The sequence below is a fragment of the Coregonus clupeaformis genome, unplaced genomic scaffold, assembly GCF_020615455.1.
Source record: "Coregonus clupeaformis isolate EN_2021a unplaced genomic scaffold, ASM2061545v1 scaf4655, whole genome shotgun sequence".
NCBI classification, from domain to species: domain Eukaryota; kingdom Metazoa; phylum Chordata; class Actinopteri; order Salmoniformes; family Salmonidae; genus Coregonus; species Coregonus clupeaformis.
The window spans coordinates 1-22,999 of record NW_025538109.1 but is presented as its reverse complement, the minus strand read 5'-3'; the positions used below and the strand labels follow the sequence as shown (position 1 = coordinate 22,999).

The window sequence follows — 22,999 nt, the reverse complement described above, 5'->3', positions numbered from 1 at the left end:
TAAAGTCATTTATTTTCACCGTCAGTTTGACAGCCTTCTCAGAGAGAAAGACCACATCTATGGCCTGCCATACCACACTGAGGTAAGATGGTTAAGCCGAGGTGCTGTGCTGAGGCGTTTCTTTGATTTACGAGAAGAAATTGAACAGTTCATGGAAGAAAAGGGCAAACCAGTGTTAGAATTTCATTCCGCAGAATGGATGCCGGACCTTGCATTTATGGTGGATGTTACAGAGCACCTGAATAACTTGAACAAACAGCTGCAAGGGCGCAACAAAGTTGTCACGCAGTATTATGACAGCATACGTTCTTTCAAGTTGAAGCTGTCATTATGGGAGACGCAACTTGCCGGTGGTGATGCAGCTCACTTCCCCTGTCTGAAAAATGTGTGCGCGACCCAACATGTGGCAGACATGAAGCGGTTCAAAGATAAAATAACTGGACTGTTACGGGAGTTTGAGCAACGCTTTCAGATTTATGTTTATATGTTTTTATGTTGATGTGCTATTGTTTTTAATTTATTTTATTTTATTTGTATATTTAACCTATTCTTGACTCTGTGGTTCTTGCACTTGTTTGGGGAACAGGATTTCATTATTTGTATCTACATTTCTGCCTGAGAAATGACACCCTGATATAGTTCTGTGATCTGTGATATACTTCTGTGAATCACTGAGGCATTGTGTGTTTGTGTGTTCTTTGTCCTCAGAACTTTCAAATAACTTGAGGTGTTTTATGATTAATAGTGATGTTGTGCTTTTGGACACTGTCCTCAGGCTCCAGCTTTATGTTTATATGTTTTTATGTTGATGTGCTATTGTTTTTAATTGATTTTATTTTATTTGTATATTTAACCTATTCTTGACTCTGTGGTTCTTGCACTTGTTTGGGGAACAGGATTTCATTTCAGTTCTGTTAATCACTGAGGCATTGTGTGTTTGTGTGTTCTTTTTCTTTAGAATTTTCAAATAAACTTGACGTGTTTTATGATTAATAGTGATGTTGTGCTTGTACTATTTTGGACACACTGTCCTCAGGCTCCAGCTTTATGTTGTATGTTGATCGTATTAAAACAAAGAAAACAATCTGAAGTTGTTGTTTTTAAGTTATATATACCATGATTTTTCCGGTCCGGCCCACTTGGGAATAGATTTTCCTCCATGTGGCCCCTGAGCTAAAATGAGTTTGACACCCCTGGTCTAGATAGTCTAGATATATGGTAAATAGACCATACCACATGTAGATAGTCTAAATATATGGTAAATAGACCATACCACATGTAGATAGTCTAGATAGTCTAGATATATGGTAAATAGACCATACCACATGTAGACAGTCTAGATATATGGTAAATAGACCATAACACATGTAGATAGTCTAGATATATGGTAAATAGACCATACCACATGTAGATAGTCTAGATAGTCTAGATATATGGTAAATAGACCATACCACATGTAGATAGTCTAGATATATGGTAAATAGACCATACCACATGTAGATAGTCTAGATAGTCTAGATATATGGTAAATAGACCATACCACATGTAGATAGTCTAGATATATGGTAAATAGACCATACCACATGTAGATAGTCTAGATAGTCTAGATATATGGTAAATAGACCATACCACATGTAGATAGTCTAGATATATGGTAAATAGACCATACCACATGTAGATAGTCTAGATATATGGTAAATAGACCATACCACATGTAGATAGTCTAGATAGTCTAGATATATGGTAAATAGACCATACCACATGTAGATAGTCTAGATATATGGTAAATAGACCATACCACATGTAGATAGTCTAGATATATGGTAAATAGACCATACCACATGTAGATAGTCTAGATATATGGTAAATAGACCATACCACATGTAGATAGTCTAGATATATGGTAAATAGACCATACCACATGTAGATAGTCTAGATAGTCTAGATATATGGTAAATAGACCATTCCACATGTAGATAGTCTAGATATATGGTAAATAGACCATACCACATGTAGATAGTCTAGATAGTCTAGATATATGGTAAATAGACCATACCACATGTAGATAGTCTAGATAGTCTAGATATATGGTAAATAGACCATACCACATGTAGATAGTCTAGATATATGGTAAATAGACCATACCACATGTAGATAGTCTAGATAGTCTAGATATATGGTAAATAGACCATACCACATGTAGATAGTCTAGATAGTCTAGATATATGGTAAATAGACCATACCACATGTAGATAGTCTAGATATATGGTAAATAGACCATACCACATGTAGATAGTCTAGATAGTCTAGATATATGGTAAATAGACCATACCACATGTAGATAGTCTAGATATATGGTAAATAGACCATACCACATGTAGATAGTCTAGATATATGGTAAATAGACCATACCACATGTATGCTCTGCACAGCATTTTCCCTCAGGGACAGAAACCACTGGCAGGAACCCAATAGGACAGTTCATGTTGGTAGGCGGGCAAGTGCTGCTGTCACAACCTAGGAGGAGAAACAATAAGATTGTATGGACATAATAACATGAGCTGATTCATGTCTTTACTATGTGGGTCTTTTTAACACTACTGAGCTGAGCAGAGCTTTACGCCACTGGCCTGGATACACATCCTCCATAGTTCCTGGAACCGTGCTGGAAAAGGACAATGTGAAAAGAACGTATCCAAGCCAGCATAGTACGGTTCGGGTCAGTGCAATAGTGTGAAATAGAGCTGAGTATAATATGTATGGTTAAAAAAGTGTTGGGGGCTCCTTACGGCAGACGAGGCTGGAGCAGCATGGATCGGATGGATCGGTTTGGTTGACATATACGAAGCCTGGACCAGTGCATATCTCTACTGGGGGTTTGGAGCAGACCTTGGGTTCACAGCTCACAATCTTGGTGGACTCCTTACAAACGCAATCCTGGCACTTGTACTCAAACCTCTCGTTGAACTGTGATGAGGATGCAACAAGAAGGGAGTGTGATTCTATCAGTGGGTTTGGTCAAACGCAGTGCACTAAATAGGGCATAGGGTGCTAAATATGAGGCATAGGAGTCCATTTGGGTTGCAGACAATGTGGACACTGTAAGTAGGTCCTCATAGAGACCTCTGGCGTCATCCATGACAGAGCCAGTGTACTAGATAACAGGAATGAGCCTATATGAAATAATACAATAGAATAACGATGAATCAAAATCAAAAGGCCTAACTTACCTCTCGCGGAACACCTTCAGGATCAATGCATCCTACGAAAAAACACAAACACCACAATTTAGTAGAACGTTCATGAACCTGAAACATCCTTGAAAAGGCTTAGCCCTAATGAACTTCTCTGTGTCATCAACATGAAATGGACCAATGGCAGTAACTGGGAACACTCACCACACTTATCGACACAGATCCCTGAGTCCTTGTTGAAGAGTTTCATCCCATCAGGACAGAAGCAGCCTTCTGTGGTGACGTTCATCCTAGACTCGTCTGGACTGTAGAACACAACATTACAGTGACTACTCCTATTTCCTATTTACAGCAACTCTATAACTTGTTGTCTTATTTGACCGTTATAACGTTGCTTATGTCAGTTAATATAACACATGAAAGCAAGGATTATTTTGTGCTAGCCACTATCTGAATAGAAACCTACTTGTCGTCACAGGTTGGCTGTTCGGCAGGACCGCAGGGCTTGTAGACTTTGTCAACTGGGCAGTCGCTGGCTGTTGCAGAAAGATTCAACTCAGTCAATAGTGTCACCCGACCCCCACTGTCTCAGTCTCCAGTACATATACTGCAATAGTCTATATGCCGGGGGGGCTAGAGTCAGTCTGTCCTATCTGGTATAATTCCACTGTCTTGTTTGGTGTCCTGTGTGATCTTAGGTATGCTCCCTCTAATTCTCTCTCTCTCTCTCCCCTCCCGGAGGACCTGAGCCCTAGGACCATGCCTCAGGACTACCTGGCCTGACGACTCCTGTCTGTGCCTGTCCCCAGTCCACCTGGTCGTGCTGCAGATCCAGTTTCTGCTTTTCTGTCTGTGACTATGGAACACTGACCTGTTCACCGGACGTGCTACCTTGTCCCGGACCTGCTGTTTCAACCCTCTCTCGCTCTCTCTCTCTCTCTCTCTCTCTCTCTCTCTCTCTCTCTCTCTCTCTCTCTCTCTCTCTCTCTCTCTCTCTCTCTCTCTCTATCTCTCTCTCTACCTGCACCTGCTGTCTCAACCTGTGAATGCTCGGTTATGAAAAACCAACTGACATTTACTCCTGATGTACTGACCTGTTGCACCCTCTATACCCACTGTGATTATTATTTGATCCTGCTGGTTATCTATGAAAGTTTGAACATCTTGAAGAACAATCTGGCCTTAATGGCCATGTACTGTTATAATCTCCACCCAGCACAGCCAGAAGAGGACTAGCCACCCCTCAGAGCCTGGATCCTCTCTAGGTTTCTTCATAGGTTCCTGCCTTTCTAGGGAGTTTTTCCTAGCCACTGTGCTTCTACATCTGCATTTCTTGCTGTTTGGGGTTTTAGGCCGGATTTCTGTATAAGCAATTTGTGACAACTGCTGATGTAAAAAGTGCTTTTTAAATACATTTGATTGATTGATTGATTGAATAGTATGGCAATGAGAGTTAGGTTATCACCATGGGAAAATGTAATATTCGGACTAATTATTTACAATCAGTTGATTGTGGGACTGAAGCCCCAAGCTAGAATAAATAAAAAGTAGTTATTTTTATATTACACATTACAAAGGGGAACCAGACAAGGATGCCCACTCTCTCCGTCATAATTTGTCAAATATGAAAATGCAATAATCATATATTTACAAATAGACGTCCCCCTTCTCTATTCTGTGGTCATCTACAACACATACTACGTTCTGTTAGTACAGTATTGCTCCTGGTCTCATCTACACAGTTCCTGGTTTCTGGTCATCTACACAGTACTTCCTGTCTCTTCCATGGTGGACTCATTTATCTATCCTTATTAGGTGAGTCCCATTTAACATGTTGAGTCTGGACTTTTCCAACAAGTACAGTAAGCCTACCACATAGCGTGGTGTGGTTTCTCCAGTAGATGCAGACTCCAAACTGGGCGCAGGCAGCAGCGTATGTCTGCAGACTGGTGCACTCCACCGCAGGGTTGGACACGTGGCAGCTGTCATAGACACAGCCCTGGTAGAAGTTGTCAGGTGAGACAAATGGATGACAGGCTGCAAAAACGCTGTGGATTGAAAAACAGAGATGAAGCTGTATGAGAAACGGACCTTCCAGATACACTGTAGGAATCATATATGTTTCTGTCAGACATAAAACACACTTCTATGTATAGTTTAGGGGTATCGAGCTATATTATTGCACGTGAGAATTTAGTCTGTGATAAGTTAGATTGTTGACAGTTGGATTAGCTGGCCACTCCTGTCAGACTGTTCAATGGAGTAGCTGGCCACTCCTGTCAGACTGTTCAATGGAGTAGCTGGCCACTCCTGTCAGACTGTTCAATGGAGCAGCTGGCCACTCCTGTCAGACTGTTCAATGGAGTAGCTGGCCTAAATTCATATTCCCATGAAACTGATTGAGATCAAATTATTGGCATGCAGATGCAGTTTGGACGTTTCACCGTAAAACGTGAAGAATGATCATTCAGATGGATCGTGATGATGGCCTATTTTGAAATAGGTATGCCTAATATTCTCAAGACAGTATGTGTGGGCATACGCTGCAGCTGGAGGGTATACTTTACACATATTATATAATGATATTCATCCCCCTCCTGTCTTCCAGGAGATCACAGTGCCTGTAGGGAGGTTTACCTGTCCTTCAAGAGATAACAGTGCCTGTAGGGAGGTTTACCTGTCCTTCAGGAGATCACAGTGCCTTTAGGGAGGTTTACCTGTCCTTCAGGAGATCACAGTGCCTTTGGGGAGGTTTACCTGTCCTTCAGGAGATAACAGTGCCTGTAGGGAGGTTTACCTGTCCTTCAAGAGATCACAGTGCCTATAGGGAGGTTTACCTGTCCTTCAGGAGATCACAGTGCCTTTAGGGAGGTTTACCTGTCCTTCAGGAGATCACAGTGCCTTTAGGGAGGTTTACCTGTCCTTCAGGAGATAACAGTGCCTTTGGGGAGGTTTACCTGTCCTTCAGGAGATCACAGACAGAGGACTCTGGCTTGCATGGCTTCTGTGTGGGTTCAGGGAGAGGAGAGTTGGTGGGGATTCCAGGTGGCACAGGGCAGTCGGGCTGGTAGAGATCCTGGGCTGGCCAGTAGTCTGCCATCACAGCACAGTTCTCCACCAGCTGACCTCCAGGCAGCATGCAGTCATCTGCCTGGTTGTTGTTGCATGTTCCTGAAAGAGATGCATACAGTTAAGGTTCAAGTAGTTGATTTGCCATTTGCAGCTATTAAAAATAACACATACATTGGAAATCTTTGTTGGAGCTCTCTCACATTTAGTACAGCTCATACAATACAAATATCAGACACAGACATCAGACGGGAAAGCCCAAACCATTGTTTGCTAGCCCGGTCCCTGATCAGTTTGTGCTGTCTTGCCAAACCCTACGGTTGACATCTGACAACAACCATAGGATTTTGGTAAAAATAACCCAAACTGATCTGGGACTAGGCTAGTTGTTCACCTCCAACCTTGGATAAATGATTTCCATCAATTCAAAGACTATTCCATTAGGCTTTCTCACACCATGCTCAGAATTCCAAATGACCGGTCTCTGTTTAAGTTAAGTGATTCACAATAATTTCTCAGCTCTTATAGCCGTGTGTTTAAATGCAAAAGATACATAGTTTGAGGAAAATAAGTCCTTACCACAATGTCCCTGTGTATTGTTGCCAAAGTGTTGCCAAGGAAGGTTGACGCTGAAGCCAGTGACACCAAAGGTAACTACCACCTGGAGATGTGCAATCTCCAAGACCATGTTGATACCAGAGGTCATCACCTTCACACCGTTTCGTTTGAAGGGTAGTCTCAGGGAAACTCCATCAATAAGAGCCTGAAAGACAGACGGCAGGGAGAGACGGATGAAAGAGAGAAGCAGAGAAGGAGGGATAGAGAAGGATGGAAGAGAGAGATCAATCAATCATTAGGACCTCTTAAAGAAAGGCAAGGTGATCGCAATGCTGACTAATATCATGACATTACAGGTTGAATTAAGTTGATGGAGAAAATCAAAATTCATATTTTGTATCAATTAAAACTACTGATGTTGAGAACTAATGCACAATTAAGTTCAGATAATGAAAGAATGGAAGAGAATTGTCTTTAATTTTCTAATTTTCATTCCCTCAGGCCCCAAATCCAGCCATTCAATGTGTATGGCCTTAATTGCTCATGTTGATTTCTGAGCCAGTTTCCCCACTTGAGTTACCTCCAACTGAGCAGCTCCAATGAGGTTGTGATTCTTCAGTGTTATGACTGTTGAGCGATAGGACACGATGATGGCTCGAGGACAGGACACATCCTCGGTGGGATCACAGTTGACATTGTCGATGTAGATCTTAAAGTTGTGACGCGGCTTCATCTCCTCCATCAGCACATAGGTACAGTTCCCTTGGAAGCTGTAGAAGAGCCCGTCGAAGGTGATGTAATGGGGGTCTCCCCAACCCTCACAGACGCCTGTAATAAAAATAAACATGTTATGAAGCAGACAGACATTATGATCCTCTGTCAAAACAAATGTATGAAGTAAATATTTATGTCAGTGATATGGGTGTGTATGTTATTAGTTACAGAAACTGGACAGCGCCATCTACCTTCTTGACCAGGTCAGAGGAGGAGAAGAAGAAGAAGAAGAAGAAGAAGAAGAAGAAGAAGAAGAAGAAGAAGAAGAAGAAGAAGAAGAAGAAGAAGAAGAAGAAGAAGAAGAAGAAGAAGAAGAAGAAGAAGAAGAAGAAGAAGAAGAAGAAGAAGAATCTTTCAGTACTCACAGTCACACACGAAGCGTTGGCAGCAGTAGAATTCATCCCACTGTAGCACTGGTTTCTTGCCATTGGCACATGTGATTGGCTCAGGCTCTGGGCATTTATATGGAATTATCTCAATGGTGTTGTTTTCAATGCATCTGGCCAATGTGCAGTTGCAGAGCCAGAAAGTTTCATTTTGCTGATGTTTAGAGAGAAAGAAAATGACACGTCATCAGAGATCTTTCATAATACACACAGGACTCAGTTATTAAGTCTCTGAAAGGACTTTTCGACCTCTTTGACATCAAATGTTGGCTCTGTGTTACCGAAGTTACGGGAGCCCAGTTGATTATGTGATAGTTATATTGAGGTACTTACCACTTTGTCCCACTCAGGACAAGTGATTGGTGGTGGGGTTGGTGTTCCAGTTGTGGTTGGTGTTGGACCGACTTGGCTTTCTGTTGTTGGAGGTGCCAATGTTGGACCAGTGACAACTGATTCATGGGTTGTTGCTGATGTGGTTGTCATTAGAGTTGTGGCTTCTGTGGTAGTTGATGGTTTAGATGTTGTTGTAGGAGCATTAGTGGTTGTGGTGACTGTGACAGGGGTGGTTGTGGTTGGTTTTTCAGTTGTCCTGGGGGTTGTGGTTGGTTCTTCAGTTGTCCTGGGGGTTGTGGTTGGTTCTTCAGTTGTCCTGGGGGTTGTGGTTGGTTCTTCAGTTGTCCTGGGGGTTGTGGTTGGTTCTTCAGTTGTCCTGGGGGTTGTGGGTAGAGTTGTGGCTTCTGTGGTAGTTGATGGTTTAGGTGTTGTTGTAGGAGCTTTAGTGGTTGTGGTGACTGTGACAGGAGGGGTTGTGGTTGGTTCTTCAGTTGTCCTGGGGGTTGTGGTTGGTTCTTCAGTTGTGCTGGGGGCTGTGGGTAGAGTTGTGGCTTCTGTGGTAGTTGATGGTTTAGGTGTTGTTGTAGGAGCATTAGTGGTTGTGGTGACTGTGACAGGAGGGGTTGTGGTTGGTTCTTCAGTTGTCCTGGGGGTTGTGGTTGGTTCTTCAGTTGTCCTGGGGGTTGTGGTTGGTTCTTCAGTTGTCCTGGGGGTTGTGGTTGGTTCTTCAGTTGTCCTGGGGGTTGTGGTTGGTTCTTCAGTTGTCCTGGGGGTTGTGGGTAGAGTTGTGGCTTCTGTGGTAGTTGATGGTTTAGGTGTTGTTGTAGGAGCTTTAGTGGTTGTGGTGACTGTGACAGGAGGGGTTGTGGTTGGTTCTTCAGTTGTCCTGGGGGTTGTGGTTGGTTCTTCAGTTGTGCTGGGGGTTGTGGGTAGAGTTGTGGCTTCTGTGGTAGTTGATGGTTTAGGTGTTGTTGTAGGAGCTTTAGTGGTTGTGGTGACTGTGACAGGAGGGGTTGTGGTTGGTTCTTCAGTTGTCCTGGGGGTTGTGGTTGGTTCTTCAGTTGTCCTGGGGGTTGTGGTTGGTTCTTCAGTTGTCCTGGGGGTTGTGGTTGGTTCTTCAGTTGTCCTGGGGGTTGTGGTTGGTTCTTCAGTTGTCCTGGGGGTTGTGGGTAGAGTTGTGGCTTCTGTGGTAGTTGATGGTTTAGGTGTTGTTGTAGGAGCTTTAGTGGTTGTGGTGACTGTGACAGGAGGGGTTGTGGTTGGTTCTTCAGTTGTCCTGGGGGTTGTGGTTGGTTCTTCAGTTGTCCTGGGGGTTGTGGTTGGTTCTTCAGTTGTCCTGGGGGTTGTGGGTAGAGTTTTGCCTTCTGTGGTAGTTGATGGTTTAGTTGTTGTTGTAGGAGCATTAGTGGTTGTGGTGACTGTGACAGGAGGGGTTGTGGTTGGTTCTTCAGTTGTCCTGGGGGTTGTGGTTGGTTCTTCAGTTGTCCTGGGGGTTGTGGTTGGTTCTTCAGTTGTCCTGGGGGTTGTGGTTGGTTCTTCAGTTGTCCTGGGGGTTGTGGTTGGTTCTTCAGTTGTCCTGGGGGTTGTGGTTGGTTCTTCAGTTGTCCTGGGGGTTGTGGGTAGAGTTGTGGCTTCTGTGGTAGTTGATGGTTTAGGTGTTGTTGTAGGAGCATTAGTGGTTGTGGTGACTGTGACAGGAGGGGTTGTGGTTGGTTCTTCAGTTGTCCTGGGGGTTGTGGGTAGAGTTGTGGCTTCTGTGGTAGTTGATGGTTTAGGTGTTGTTGTAGGAGCTTTAGTGGTTGTGGTGACTGTGACAGGAGGGGTTGTGGTTGGTTCTTCAGTTGTCCTGGGGGTTGTGGTTGGTTCTTCAGTTGTCCTGGGGGTTGTGGGTAGAGTTGTGGCTTCTGTGGTAGTTGATGGTTTAGGTGTTGTTGTAGGAGCTTTAGTGGTTGTGGTGACTGTGACAGGAGGGGTTGTGGTTGGTTCTTCAGTTGTCCTGGGGGTTGTGGTTGGTTCTTCAGTTGTCCTGGGGGTTGTGGTTGGTTCTTCAGTTGTCCTGGGGGTTGTGGGTAGAGTTGTGGCTTCTGTGGTAGTTGATGGTTTAGGTGTTGTTGTAGGAGCTTTAGTGGTTGTGGTGACTGTGACAGGAGGGGTTGTGGTTGGTTCTTCAGTTGTCCTGGGGGTTGTGGTTGGTTCTTCAGTTGTCCGGGGGTTGTGGTTGGTTCTTCAGTTGTCCGGGGGGTTGTGGTTGGTTCTTCTGTTGTCCTGGGGGTTGTGGTTGGTTTTTCAGTTGTCCTGGGGGTTGTGGGTAGAGTTGTGGCTTCTGTGGTAGTTGATGGTTTATGTGTTGTTGTAGGAGCTTTAGTGGTTGTGGTGACTGTGACAGGAGGGGTTGTGGTTGGTTCTTCAGTTGTCCTGGGGGTTGTGGTTGGTTCTTCAGTTGTCCTGGGGGTTGTGGGTAGAGTTGTGGCTTCTTTGGTAGTTGATGGTTTAGGTGTTGTTGTAGGAGCTTTATGGTTTACAGGAGGGGTTGTGGTTGGTTCTTCAGTTGTCCTGGGGGTTGTGGTTGGTTCTTCAGTTGTCCTGGGGGTTGTGGGTAGAGTTGTGGCTTCTGTGGTAGTTGTTGGTTTATGTGTTGTTGTAGGAGCATTAGTGGTTGTGGTGACTGTGACAGGAGGGGTTGTGGTTGGTTCTTCAGTTGTCCTGGGGGTTGTGGTTGGTTCTTCAGTTGTCCTGGGGGTTGTGGGTAGAGTTGTGGCTTCTGTGGTAGTTGTTGGTTTATGTGTTGTTGTAGGAGCTTTAGTGGTTGTGGTGACTGTGACAGGAGGGGTTGTGGTTGGTTCTTCAGTTGTCCTGGGGGTTGTGGTTGGTTTTTCAGATGTTGATATTTCGGTTGTCGTTGGGGTTGTTGTGGGTGGTTTTGTTGTTGAGATACATATAACACAACAGAGGACTCGAATCTTATAGTTCTTGCACTTAAAGGGTCTCTGAGTCTGTTTATTTTGTTCACATATTAAACCAAAGTCAACATTGCACTCTACAACTTGGCCTGTCTCAGCTACAAAGTCCTCTAAGCTCGTATTAGGATAGTCTGTAGCTACACATTCAATATCCTGTGGATCTTCACACACTTGTTTTCCACTCTGTGTGATATTCCAATACGTTTCCCAGTCACTCTTATCTTTATCATCATCTTCATCATACCATTCTGACCACTCACAAGTAGGAATACAAGGAGTAGTTGGTGGCTCTGTTGTCTGGGGGGTAGTTGTTGTTGGTATTGGTGTTGTTGTTGGTGTGGTTGTTGTTGTTGTTGTTGTTGGTGGTATTGGTGTGGTTGTTGTTGTTGGTTTTGGTGTGGTTGTTGTTGGTGGTATTGGCGTGGATGTTGTTGGTGGTATTGGTGTGGTTGTTGTTGTTGGTGGTATTGGTGTTGTTGTTGTTGGTGGTACTGGTGTGGTTGTTGTTGTTGGTGGTATTGGTGTGGTTGTTGTTGGTGGTATTGGTGTGGTTGTTGTTGTTGTTGTTGTTGTTGTTGGTGGTGGTATTGGTGTGGTTGTTGTTGTTGGTGGTATTGGTGTGGTTGTTGTTGGTGGTATTGGTGTGGTTGTTGTTGGTGGTATTGGTGTGGTTGTTGTTGTTGTTGGTGGTATTGGTGTGGTTGTTGTTGGTGGTATTGGTGTGGTTGTTGTTGGTGGTATTGGTGTGGTTGTTGTTGTTGTTGGTGGTATTGGTGTGGTTGTTGTTGGTGGTGGTATTGGTGTGGTTGTTGTTGTTGTTGGTGGTATTGGTGTGGTTGTTGTTGGTGGTATTGGTGTGGTTGTTGTTGTTGGTGGTATTGGTGTGGTTGTTGTTGGTGGTATTGGTGTGGTTGTTGTTGTTGGTATTGGTGTGGTTGTTGTTGGTGGTATTGGTGTGGTTGTTGTTGTTGTTGGTGGTGGTATTGGTGTGGTTGTTGTTGGTGGTGGTATTGATGTGGTTGTTGTTGGTGGTATTGGTGTGGTTGTTGTTGTTGGTGGTATTGGTGTGGTTGTTGGTGGTGTTGGTGTGGTTGTTGTTGTTGGTGGTATTGGTGTGGTTGTTGTTGTTGGTGGTATTGGTGTGGTTGTTGTTGGTGGTATTGGTGTGGTTGTTGTTGGTGGTATTGGTGTGGTTGTTGTTGTTGGTGGTATTGGTGTGGTTGTTGTTGTTGTTGGTGGTGGTGGTATTGGTGTGGTTATTGTTGTTGTTGGTGGTATTGGTGTGGTTGTTGTTGTTGTTGTTGTTGTTGGTGGTATTGGTGTGGGTGTTGTTGTTGCTGTTGGTGGTATTGGTGTGGTTGTTGGTGGTATTGGTGTGGTTGTTGTTGTTGGTGGTATTGGTGTGGTTGTTGTTGTTGGTATTGGTGTGGTTGTTGTTGTTGGTGGTATTGGTGTGGTTGTTGTTGTTGGTGGTGTTGGTGTGGTTGTTGTTGGTGGTGGTATTGGTGTGGTTGTTGTTGGTGGTATTGGTGTGGTTGTTGGTGGTGTTGGTGTGGTTGTTGTTGTTGTTGTTGGTGGTATTGGTGTGGTTGTTGTTGGTGGTATTGGTGTGGTTGTTGTTGTTGGTGGTATTGGTGTGGTTGTTGGTGGTGTTGGTATGGTTGTTGTTGTTGGTGGTATTGGTGTGGTTGTTGTTGGTGGTATTGGTGTGGTTGTTGGTGGTGTTGGTGTGGTTGTTGTTGTTGGTGGTATTGGTGTTGTTGTTGTTGGTGGTACTGGTGTGGTTGTTGTTGTTGGTGTTATTGGTGTGGTTGTTGTTGGTGGTATTGGTGTGGTTGTTGTTGTTGTTGTTGGTGGTTTTGGTGTGGTTGTTGTTGTTGGTGGTATTGGTGTGGTTGTTGTTGGTGGTATTGGTGTGGTTGTTGTTGGTGGTATTGGTGTGGTTGTTGTTGTTGTTGGTGGTATTGGTGTGGTTGTTGTTGGTGGTGTTGGTGTGGTTGTTGTTGTTGGTATTGGTGTGGTTGTTGTTGGTGGTATTGGTGTGGTTGTTGTTGTTGTTGGTGGTGGTATTGGTGTGGTTGTTGTTGTTGGTGGTATTGGTGTGGTTGTTGTGGGTGGTATTGGTGTGGTTGTTGTTGTTGGTGGTATTGGTGTGGTTGTTGGTGGTGTTGGTGTGGTTGTTGTTGTTGGTGGTATTTGTGTGGTTGTTGTTGTTGGTGGTATTGGTGTGGTTGTTGTTGGTGGTATTGGTGTGGTTGTTGTTGGTGGTATTGGTGTGGTTGTTGTTGTTGGTGGTATTGGTGTGGTTGTTGTTGTTGTTGGTGGTGGTGGTATTGGTGTGGTTGTTGTTGTTGTTGTTGTTGGTGGTATTGGTGTGGTTGTTGTTGTTGTTGTTGGTGGTGGTATTGGTGTGGGTGTTGTTGTTGCTGTTGGTGGTATTGGTGTGGTTGTTGGTGGTATTGGTGTGGTTGTTGTTGTTGGTGGTGTTGGTGTGGTTGTTGTTGTTGGTATTGGTGTGGTTGTTGTTGTTGGTGGTATTGGTGTGGTTGTTGTTGTTGGTGGTGTTGGTGTGGTTGTTGTTGGTGGTGGTATTGGTGTGGTTGTTGTTGGTGGTATTGGTGTGGTTGTTGGTGGTGTTGGTGTGGTTGTTGTTGTTGGTGGTATTTGTGTGGTTGTTGTTGTTGGTATTGGTGTGGTTGTTGTTGTTGGTGGTATTGGTGTGGTTGTTGGTGGTGTTGGTGTGGTTGTTGTTGTTGGTGGTATTGGTGTGGTTGTTGTTGGTGGTATTGGTGTGGTTGTTGGTGGTGTTGGTGTGGTTGTTGTTGTTGGTGGTATTGGTGTGGTTGTTGTTGGTGGTGGTATTGGTGTGGTTGTTGTTGGTATTGTTGTGGTTGTTGTTGTTGGTGGCATTGGTGTGGTTGTTGTTGTTGTTGGTGGTGGTGGTGTGGTTGTTGTTGTTGTTGGTGGTGATGGTCTTGGTGTGGTTGTTGGTGGTATTGATGTTGTTGTTGGTGGTATTGGTGTTGTTGTTGTTGTTGGTGGTGGTATTGGTGTTGTAGTTGGTGGTGGTGTTGTAGTTGGTGTTGTTGGAGGTTCTGTTGTCAAAGTGGTAGTTGTTGGTGTCCACGGTGTTGTTGTTTGTGGTGTGGTTGTCTGGGGGGTAGTTGGTGTTGGTGCTGTTGTTGTTGTTGTTTCATTACACTCCTCAACACACTCCCCAGTCGCTTCATCAAATATAGGCATATCTGGAGGGCATTGTGGGTAACAACCTATAAAGAAGACAGTGTGATTAAGTTGCTTTGAATTAGTTATTACATTTAATAAAGTTGAAGGTCAAAAAACATATTCATACTTAGTAAATAAGGGCATATGTAACAGAAATACAGGCTGCTGCCAGTCAAATCAAATAGCATGCTGCCTCACCTTCCAGATTGGGAATAGGGTTGCTACAGGTCCCATTTGGATTCAGACAGGTCTTGAAGCAAGGTGTATGGCAAGGGCTGTAATGCCATTCACATTCACCTGGATCGTTGTAGTAGTCACAGAACACAGCTACAAAAGGGAAAACAGGTTCATACACTGAATACACATTGCATGCCCTCAGCAAATGGCACCCTATTCCCTATGAAGTGCATAACTCTTTATTAGAACCCTAGGTACCCTGGTCAACAGTGGTACACTATAACGTTACACATTAAGGTATCTGTTTAAACCAACAAGCTAACATACTTTAGATCCACATCATCATATCGTCACCGAGTTTGTGTTCTTTCAACAACATATTCATTTACTTAGCATTGTAAATTAAACCCAGTCATATTACACCAGATATGTTGGATAATTTCAATGCCAAGCCTGACAGTCAAACAGTGGAATACACAGGCATAATGAACCAACAAATATTTTGTTGTACTTACGACAAATCTCTGGTGTTCTCCATGCAACACACACTCCAGCTTCGGTGCAGGCCTGGGCGTAGGCTGCTACAGCTGTACAGAAACATTCACAGTCTCCGCCAGTATCACAGGCACAGGAATCTTTCACACAGTTCTCAAAGAATGGAGCAGGGTCTACCTGTAAAACACATACAGAGAGAACACACATGATGCACAAATACTGTATCTTTTCATTTGATTTGTTTATTGGAGCATTTTTCAAAACACATATAACAACAGACGTGTTCATGAATAACATCATTGCGGACGACAAAAAAAGTTGACGACTTGAAACGATTTGGGTGCATTTTTTTGGTTCAGGAGTTGGACTGTCCACCAGTCTTTCAGTGCCCTGTCTGATACTTTCACTGGGTTTATAATTGTATCGTATATACAGTGGGGAAAAAAAGTATTTAGTCAGCCACCAATTGTGCAAGTTCTCCCACTTAAAAAGATGAGAGAGGTCTGTAATTTTCATCATAGGTACACGTCAACTATGACAGACAAAATGAGGAAAAAAAATCCAGAAAATCACATTGTATGATTTTTAATGAATTTATTTGCAAATTATGGTGGAAAATAAGTATTTGGTCAATAACAAAAGTTTCTCAATACTTTGTTATATACCCTTTGTTGGCAATGACACAGGTCAAACGTTTTCTGTAAGTCTTCACAAGGTTTTCACACACTGTTGCTGGTATTTTGGCCCATTCCTCCATGCAGATCTCCTCTAGAGCAGTGATGTTTTGTGTCACGGTTTCGGCCGAGACTGCTCCTCCTCCTGGTTCGGGCAGGCAAAGGCGTTCGTCGTCCCCCGGAGTACTAGCTGCCATCGTTGGATGATTCCATGTGTGATTGCTTTTGTCTGTCCTTAGCACCTGTGTCTGATTTGTGATGATTACGTGTCCTATTAGTTCCCTGTGTTTGTATGGATTAGTTGTGTGTTGTTATTTCGCCTGTCATGTGTGTTTTCGTGTAGGGTTTTGCTGTTCTGTGTATTTTACGCATGTTTTGCGTAATTAGGGCATTATTCCGCCTCCTTTGTTTTAGAGGCCGTGCCTTGTTTTTTGGGATCTGTCTTTATTAAACTTTTGGACTTAGCTCGGTGTCCTGCGCCTGACTTCACCCCACATCCACCTCACAAGATGACAGAACAACACACCATTCTGGAGTCATCAGGAGCAGTGGCGACATCCAGGTTGCTGGATGAACGGATACGCTTCACGACATCTTGTTCCAGCAACTTGAGACCGCCATAGACGAAGTGTCCAGCAAGCTGAGTCGTTTGGTGACTAGGGAGGTGCCCACGCCATCACCCACTATCCCCATCACCAACGGCCAGTCCTCCTCTCTCAGCACCGGAACCCAGTGGTATTCGGCTCTCGCTCCCGGGGGCATATGACGGTTCTGCAGCCGGGTGTCAGGGATTTCTGCTACAGGTGGAACTGTACCTGGCTACTGTACGCCCGGCGCCCTCGGGATACGGGCGTCTCCGCCCTCATCTCCTGTCTATCCGGCAAGGCGTTGGAATGGGCCAACGCCGAATGGAGGGGAAAAGACGCCGCAACCATCACCTACGCGGAGTTTTCCCGCCGCTTCAGGACTGTCTTCGATCATCCACCGGAAGGTAAAGCGGCGGGAGAGCGTCTGTTCCACCTCCGACAGGAGAAGAGGAGCGCCCAGGAGTTCGCACTGGAGTTCGGACACTAGCGCAGCGGATGCGGGGTGGAATGAGAGGGCCCTCACCGACCACTACAGGTGTAGCCTACGAGAGGACGTTCGTCATGAGCTGGCCTGCAGGGACACCAACTTGTCATTCGACCAGTTGGTGGACATTTCCATCCGTCTAGACACCCTGCTGGCCACCCGCGGACGTCCCGAGTGGGGTCGTCATTTTCAGCCCTCCAGCACCTCCGAGCCTATTCCTATGGAGATCGGGGGTGCTGGCGCTAGAGAGAGAGGAGAGGGAACCCGAGGGGGAGCCATCCCCTGCACCACCTGCGGTCGTGGAGGGCACACCGCGGCCAGGTGCTGGGGAGGGTCTCTTGGGAGAGGGGTGACGACAGGCCGCGCACTGGGGAGTCATTTCAGGTAAGCAGGCGCCCCACTTACCCAGAGCTTTCTGTTGGTCACATGAATATTCCTGTGAGATTTCCACAGGTGGCACCTCATTCCCAGCATAAGGCGCTAGTAGATTCAGGCGCTGCTGGGAACTTTACTGATCGGGCATTTTGTGGTAGGTTAGGATTCCCCCTTCGGCCGGTAGAAACTCCGTTTCCTGTCCACACCTTGTGACAGCCGGCCGTTGGGGTCGGGTCTGATCAGGAGGTCACAGCACCACTGACGATGACAACACAGGAGGTCACGAGGAGATCATTCAGTTTTATCTGATTGATTCTCCTGCGTACCCGTGGTGTTGGGACTTCCTGGTTAAGCACCCATGATCCTACCATAAGCGTGGCAACAGAGGGCTCTTATGAGTGGTCTGCCCAGTGTGTAGGGAGATGTCTAGGTGTTTCCTTGGGGCGACCTCGGTAGAGAGTCCGAACCAAGTGCCCGCACTGCGCATTCCCCCAGTATGAGGATTTAGCACTTGCGTTCAGTAAATCTCAGGGCAGCACGGCTACCTCCTCATAGACAGGTGGACTGTGCGATAAATCTCAGACCGAGCAGCTTTTCCCAGGAGTCGTGTGTATCCCCTGTCTCAAGAGGAGACCGCGGCTATGGAGACGCAATCTAGCCGAGTCCTTGGCACAGGGATACATACGCCCTCTACTTCCCGGTTTCCTCAAGTTTCTTCTTTGTGAAGAAGAAGGATGGGGGGATTGCGTCCGTGTATTGACTACCGTAGTCTCAATCAGATTACAGTTAAATACAGCTACCCACTGCCACTGATTGCGACGATGACGGAGTCATTACGTGACGCGCGCTTCTTCACAAAGTTAGATCTCAGGAGCGCGTATAATCTGGTGCGCATTAGGGGGGATGAATGGAAGACAGCATTTAGCACAACCTCGGGTCTTACGAGTATCTCGTCATGCCATACGGGTTAATGAATGCTCCTTCAGTCTTCCAATCCTTTGTTGAGGATTTTCCGGACATGCATAGGGCAGGGTGTAGTAGTTTACATTGTCGACATCCTAGTGTACTCTGCTACACGAGCTGGAGCATGTAGCCCAGGTGCGCCGAGTGTTGAGAAGACTGTTGGAGCATGACTTGTATGTCAAGGCAGAGAAATGCCTGTTCTTCCAGGGAGTCCGTCTCCTTTTTGGGTTATCGGTTGTCCGCGTCTGGTGTGGAGATAGAGGTAGACCGGGTATCGGCCGTGCGTAATTGGCAAACTCCAACTACTGTAAAAGAGGTGCAGCGGTTCTTGGGTTTTGCTAATTACTACCGGAGGTTTATTCGGGGGTTTTGGACAGGTTGCAGCTCCCATTACATCTCTACTAAAGGGGGTCCGGTTCGTTTGCAGTGGTCGGCTGAGGCGAACAGGGCATTTGTTAAACTTAAGAACCTGTTGCGCGCTCCCGTGCTGGCCACCCGGATCCTCTTTACCCTTCCAAGTAGAGGTGGACGCGTCTGAGACCGGGTATTGGGGCAGTCCTGTCACAACGATCCGGCGCGCCACCTAAACTCCGCCCCTGTGCCTTCTACTCTAAGAAGCTCAGCTCGGCCCGGAGCGCAACTATGACGTTGGGGACAGGGAGCTGTTAGCCGTAGTTCAGGCTCTAAAGGTGTGGAGGCATTGGCTTGAGGGGGCTCAACACCCTTTCTCATTCTGACAGATCACCGTAACCTGGAGTACATCCGGGCAGCTAGGAGATTGAACCCTCGTCAGGCTAGGTGGAACATGTTCCTAACCCGATTTGTTTTCAAGATCACCTACATCCCGGGGTCCCAGAATGCTAAGGCAGACGCCCTGTCCCGCGGTATGACACAGAGGGAGGTCTAACGAGCCTACTTCCATATTGCCGGAGTCTTGTTTGGTGGCTCCGGTGGTGTGGGAGGTCGATAGGAAATCGAGCGGGCACAGCGTACCGACCCTACTCCCCGAGTGTCCTGTGCGGGGCGGACGTGACGTTCCGCTCGAGGTTCGTGATCAAAACTTATTTGTTGGGCTCATACATCACCCTCCTCTGGACATCCAGTTTGGCCGGTACCGTGCACTGTCTTAGCACTGAAATACTGGTGGCCAACGTTAGCTAAGGATGTGAGGGTTTATGTCTCCTCCTGCTCGGTGTGTGCCCAGTGTAAGGCACTAGACATTTGCCCAGGGGGAAGCTTCACATCCCCTGCCCGTTCACAACCACCATGGTCCCACCTCTCGGTAGATTTCGTTTACACGATCCTACCCCCCCTCCCAGGGGAATACCACCATTTTGGTCGTTATGGATCTCGGTTTCTTCTAAGCCTGTCGTCTCCTTCCTATGCCGGGTCTCCCTTCTGCCCTACAAACCGCTGAGGCCCTGTTCACCCATGTGTTCCGGCACTTCGGGGGTCCCCGAGGATATAGTGTCTGACCGGGGTCCCCAGTTCACCTCCAGAGTTTGGAGGGCGTTTATGGAACGGTTGGGGGTCTCGGTGAGCCTACCTCCGGGTACCACCCAGAGAGTAATGGGCAGGTGGAACGTGTAAACCAGGATGTGGGTAGGTTTTGAGGTCCCATTGCCGGGACCGGCCGGAGAGGAGTGGTCGAGGTTCCTCCCCTGGGCAGAGATAGCCCAGAACTCTCTCCGCCACTCCTCCACCAATTTAACACCTTTCCAGTGTGCCTTAGGTTATCAACCGGTCCTGGCGCCATGGCACGAGAGCCAGATCGAGGCTCCTGCGGTGGCCGAGTGGATTCGCGCTTCCGGAGGAGACGTGGGACGCTGCCCATGTCCATCTGCAGCGTGCCATCCGTCCAACAGAAGGCGGCGCGATCGCCACCGCAGTGAGGCCGGTGTACGACCGGGAGTCGAGTCTGGCTCTCGACTCGAAACCTGCCCCTCCGCCTCCACTGCCGGAAGCTGGAGTCGGCGGTTTGTGGGGCCCTTCAAAGTCCTGAGAAGATTGAACGAGTGTGTTACAGGTTACAACTACCTATAGAGATATAAAAATATTAACCCCTCGTTCCATGTGTCTCTTCTCAGGCCGGTGGTAGCTGGCCCACTCAAAGAGGAAGAGATAGGAGAGACCCCTCCGCCCCCTTGGACATCGAGAGGGGGTCCCGCGTACAGGGTCCGGACCATCTTGGACTCCAGGCGCCGGAGGAGTGAATCTCAATATCGTGGGTGGGAGAATCGGTCCGGGAGGAACGGTGCTGGGTGCCCAGGAGGACATCCTCGATCCATCCCTCCTGACAGAATTCCACACCATGGGCATCCCACGCCCGGGTCCGCGTCCTCCTGGCCGTCCCGAGGCCGGTCGCGCCCTGACCATCAAGGGGGTACTGTCACGGTTTGGCCGAGACTTCGCTCCTCCTCCTGGTTCGGGGCAGGCAAAGCGTTAAATCGTCCCGGAGTACTAGCTGCCATCGTTGGATGATTCCATGTGTGATTGCTTTTGTCTGTCCTTAGCACCTGTGTCTGATTTGTGATGATTACGTGTCCTATTAGTTCCCTGTGTTTGTATGGGATTAGTTGTGTGTTGTTATTTCACTTCTGTCATGTGTGTTTTCGTGTAGGTTTGTGTTCTGTGTATTTTACGCATGTTTGCGTAATTCGGCATTATTCCCGCCTCCCCTTTGTTTTGAGGCCGTGCCTTGTTTTGGGATCTGTCTTTATTAAACTTTTGACTTAGCTTCGGGTCACTGTTACTTCACCCCTACATCCACCTCACAAGATGACATTTTGGGGGCTGTCGCTGGGCAACACGGACTTTCAACTCCCCTCCAAAGATTTTCTATGGGGTTGAGATCTGAGACTGGCTAGGCCATTCCAGGACCTCGAAATGCTTCTTACGAAGCCACTCCTTCGTTGCCCCGGGCGGTGTGTTTGGGATCATTGTCATACTCGAAAGACCCAGCCACGTTTCATCTTCAATGCCGCTTGCTGATGGAAGGAGGTTTTCACTCAAAATCTCACCATACATGGCCCCATTCATTCTTTCCTTTACAGAATCAGTCGTCCCTGGTCCCTTGCAGAAAAACTGCCCCCAAAGATGATGTTTCCACCCCCCATGCTTCACGTAGGTATGGTGTTCTTTGGATGCAACTCAGCATTCTTTGTCCTCCAAACACACACGAGTTGAGTTTTACCAAAAAGTTCTATTTTGGTTTCATCTGACCATATGACATTCTCCCAATCCTCTTCTGGATCATCCAAATGCACTCTAGCACGGGCCTGGACATGTACTGGCAAGCAGGGGGACACGTCTGGCACTGCAGGATTTCAAGTCCCTGGTGGTGTAGTGTGTTACTGATGGTAGCTTTGTTACTTTGGTCCCAGCTCTCTGCAGGTCATTCACTAGGTCCCCCCGTGTGGTTCTGGGATTTTGCTCACCGGTCTTGTGATCATTTTGACCCCACGGGGTGAGATCTTTCGTGGAGCCCCAGATCGGGGGAGATTATCAGTGGTCTTGTATGCCTTCCATTTCCTAATAATTGCTCCCACAGTTGATTTCTTCAAACCAAGCTGCTTACCTATTGCAGATTCAGCCCTTCCCAGCCTGGTGCAGGTCTACATTTTGTTTCTGGTGTCCTTTGGACAGCTCTTTGGTCTTGGCCATAGTGGAGTTTGGAGTGTGACTGTTTGAGCTTGTGGGCAGGTGTCTTTTATACTGATAACAAGTTCAAACAGGTGCCATTAATACAGGTAACGAGTGGAGGACAGAGGGTCCTCTTAAAAGAAGAAGTTACAGGTCTGTGAGAGTCAGAAATCTTGCTTGTTTGCTTAGGTGACCAAATACTTATTTCTCCTCACCACATAATTGTGCAAATAAATTGCATTAAATCCTACAATGTGATTTTTTCTGGATTTTTCTCAATTCTGTCTGTCATAGTTGTGCATGTGGTACCTATGATGAAAAATTACAGGCCTCTCTCATCTTTTTAAGTGGGAGAACTTGCACTATTGGTGGCTGACTAAATACTTTTTTTTTCCCCACTGTACACTAGCAATTACGCTGCAGCACTGTACCTTCTTGTGGCACAGTTGAAAGTCTTCCCTCTGATGATGCTGCACTGCATCTTAGCCCAGTTGTGACGGTCGGGTCTGGCTCCACATGGGTCGACGTTGCTTCTGCGTCGGGGCAAGTGCTTGACACCTTCCAGCTGTTAGCAAACTCCACAGGGCTGCTGACTATCATCTGACCTTGCGTGGTGAAGATCATCTCTGCCGTCTCCATTAAAGTCCCCACACAGGCCACACACTGCTCCTATAGAGACGACAAGGTTAGAGAGCACACTCATCAGCGGATTCTCAGATAAACATACACAGTGGGAACTGTACCAAATCCAATCAATGTTAGGGAATACACAATGCACACTGGTGTCTGATGTCTTGTCCATCCATTCCAAGTCTATTCCATCAAAGGTTCTGCTCTCTATGTTTGAACTCTTCAACATTAATCTTACGCTATGCTGTGGCTCCAGGATGATGCGGACGGTAGTTTTGCGGTCCCATAGCACTCCGATCCCGATGTCTGACTCAACAATCAGGTACAGACCGGCGGGACCTCACTCGAAGTACTGGATCTGAGAGAGCCCACTCCTAGGTTCACTCACTTACATGGTCCCCTTTGATAGTTTCAGCTCTGTTCTCTGTAAGAAAGGGGATTTAGCGCTTCCTGTTCTACAGACAATTGGGGTT

The 22,999-nt window shown here is 46.5% G+C and overlaps 1 protein-coding gene across 1 annotated transcript; it reads right to left on the bottom strand.

Moving 5' to 3' along the window:
• Positions 1-2,412: 2,412 nt before the first annotated feature.
• LOC121540097 (mucin-2-like) lies at positions 2,413-22,565 on the bottom strand (the record flags this gene model as incomplete). The annotated part of the gene is given in 19 exon segments (XM_045220633.1): positions 2,413-2,517; positions 2,790-2,967; positions 3,231-3,262; positions 3,399-3,499; positions 3,661-3,730; positions 5,067-5,242; positions 6,152-6,365; positions 6,843-7,026; positions 7,402-7,649; positions 7,961-8,135; positions 8,315-8,612; positions 10,023-10,515; positions 10,605-10,867; positions 14,402-14,543; positions 14,698-14,826; positions 15,192-15,348; positions 22,328-22,344; positions 22,347-22,421; positions 22,424-22,565. Coding segments are annotated over 19 exon segments (3,199 nt in total), but the record flags the coding sequence as incomplete, so codon positions are not given.
• Between the last annotated feature and the right edge of the window lie 434 nt (positions 22,566-22,999).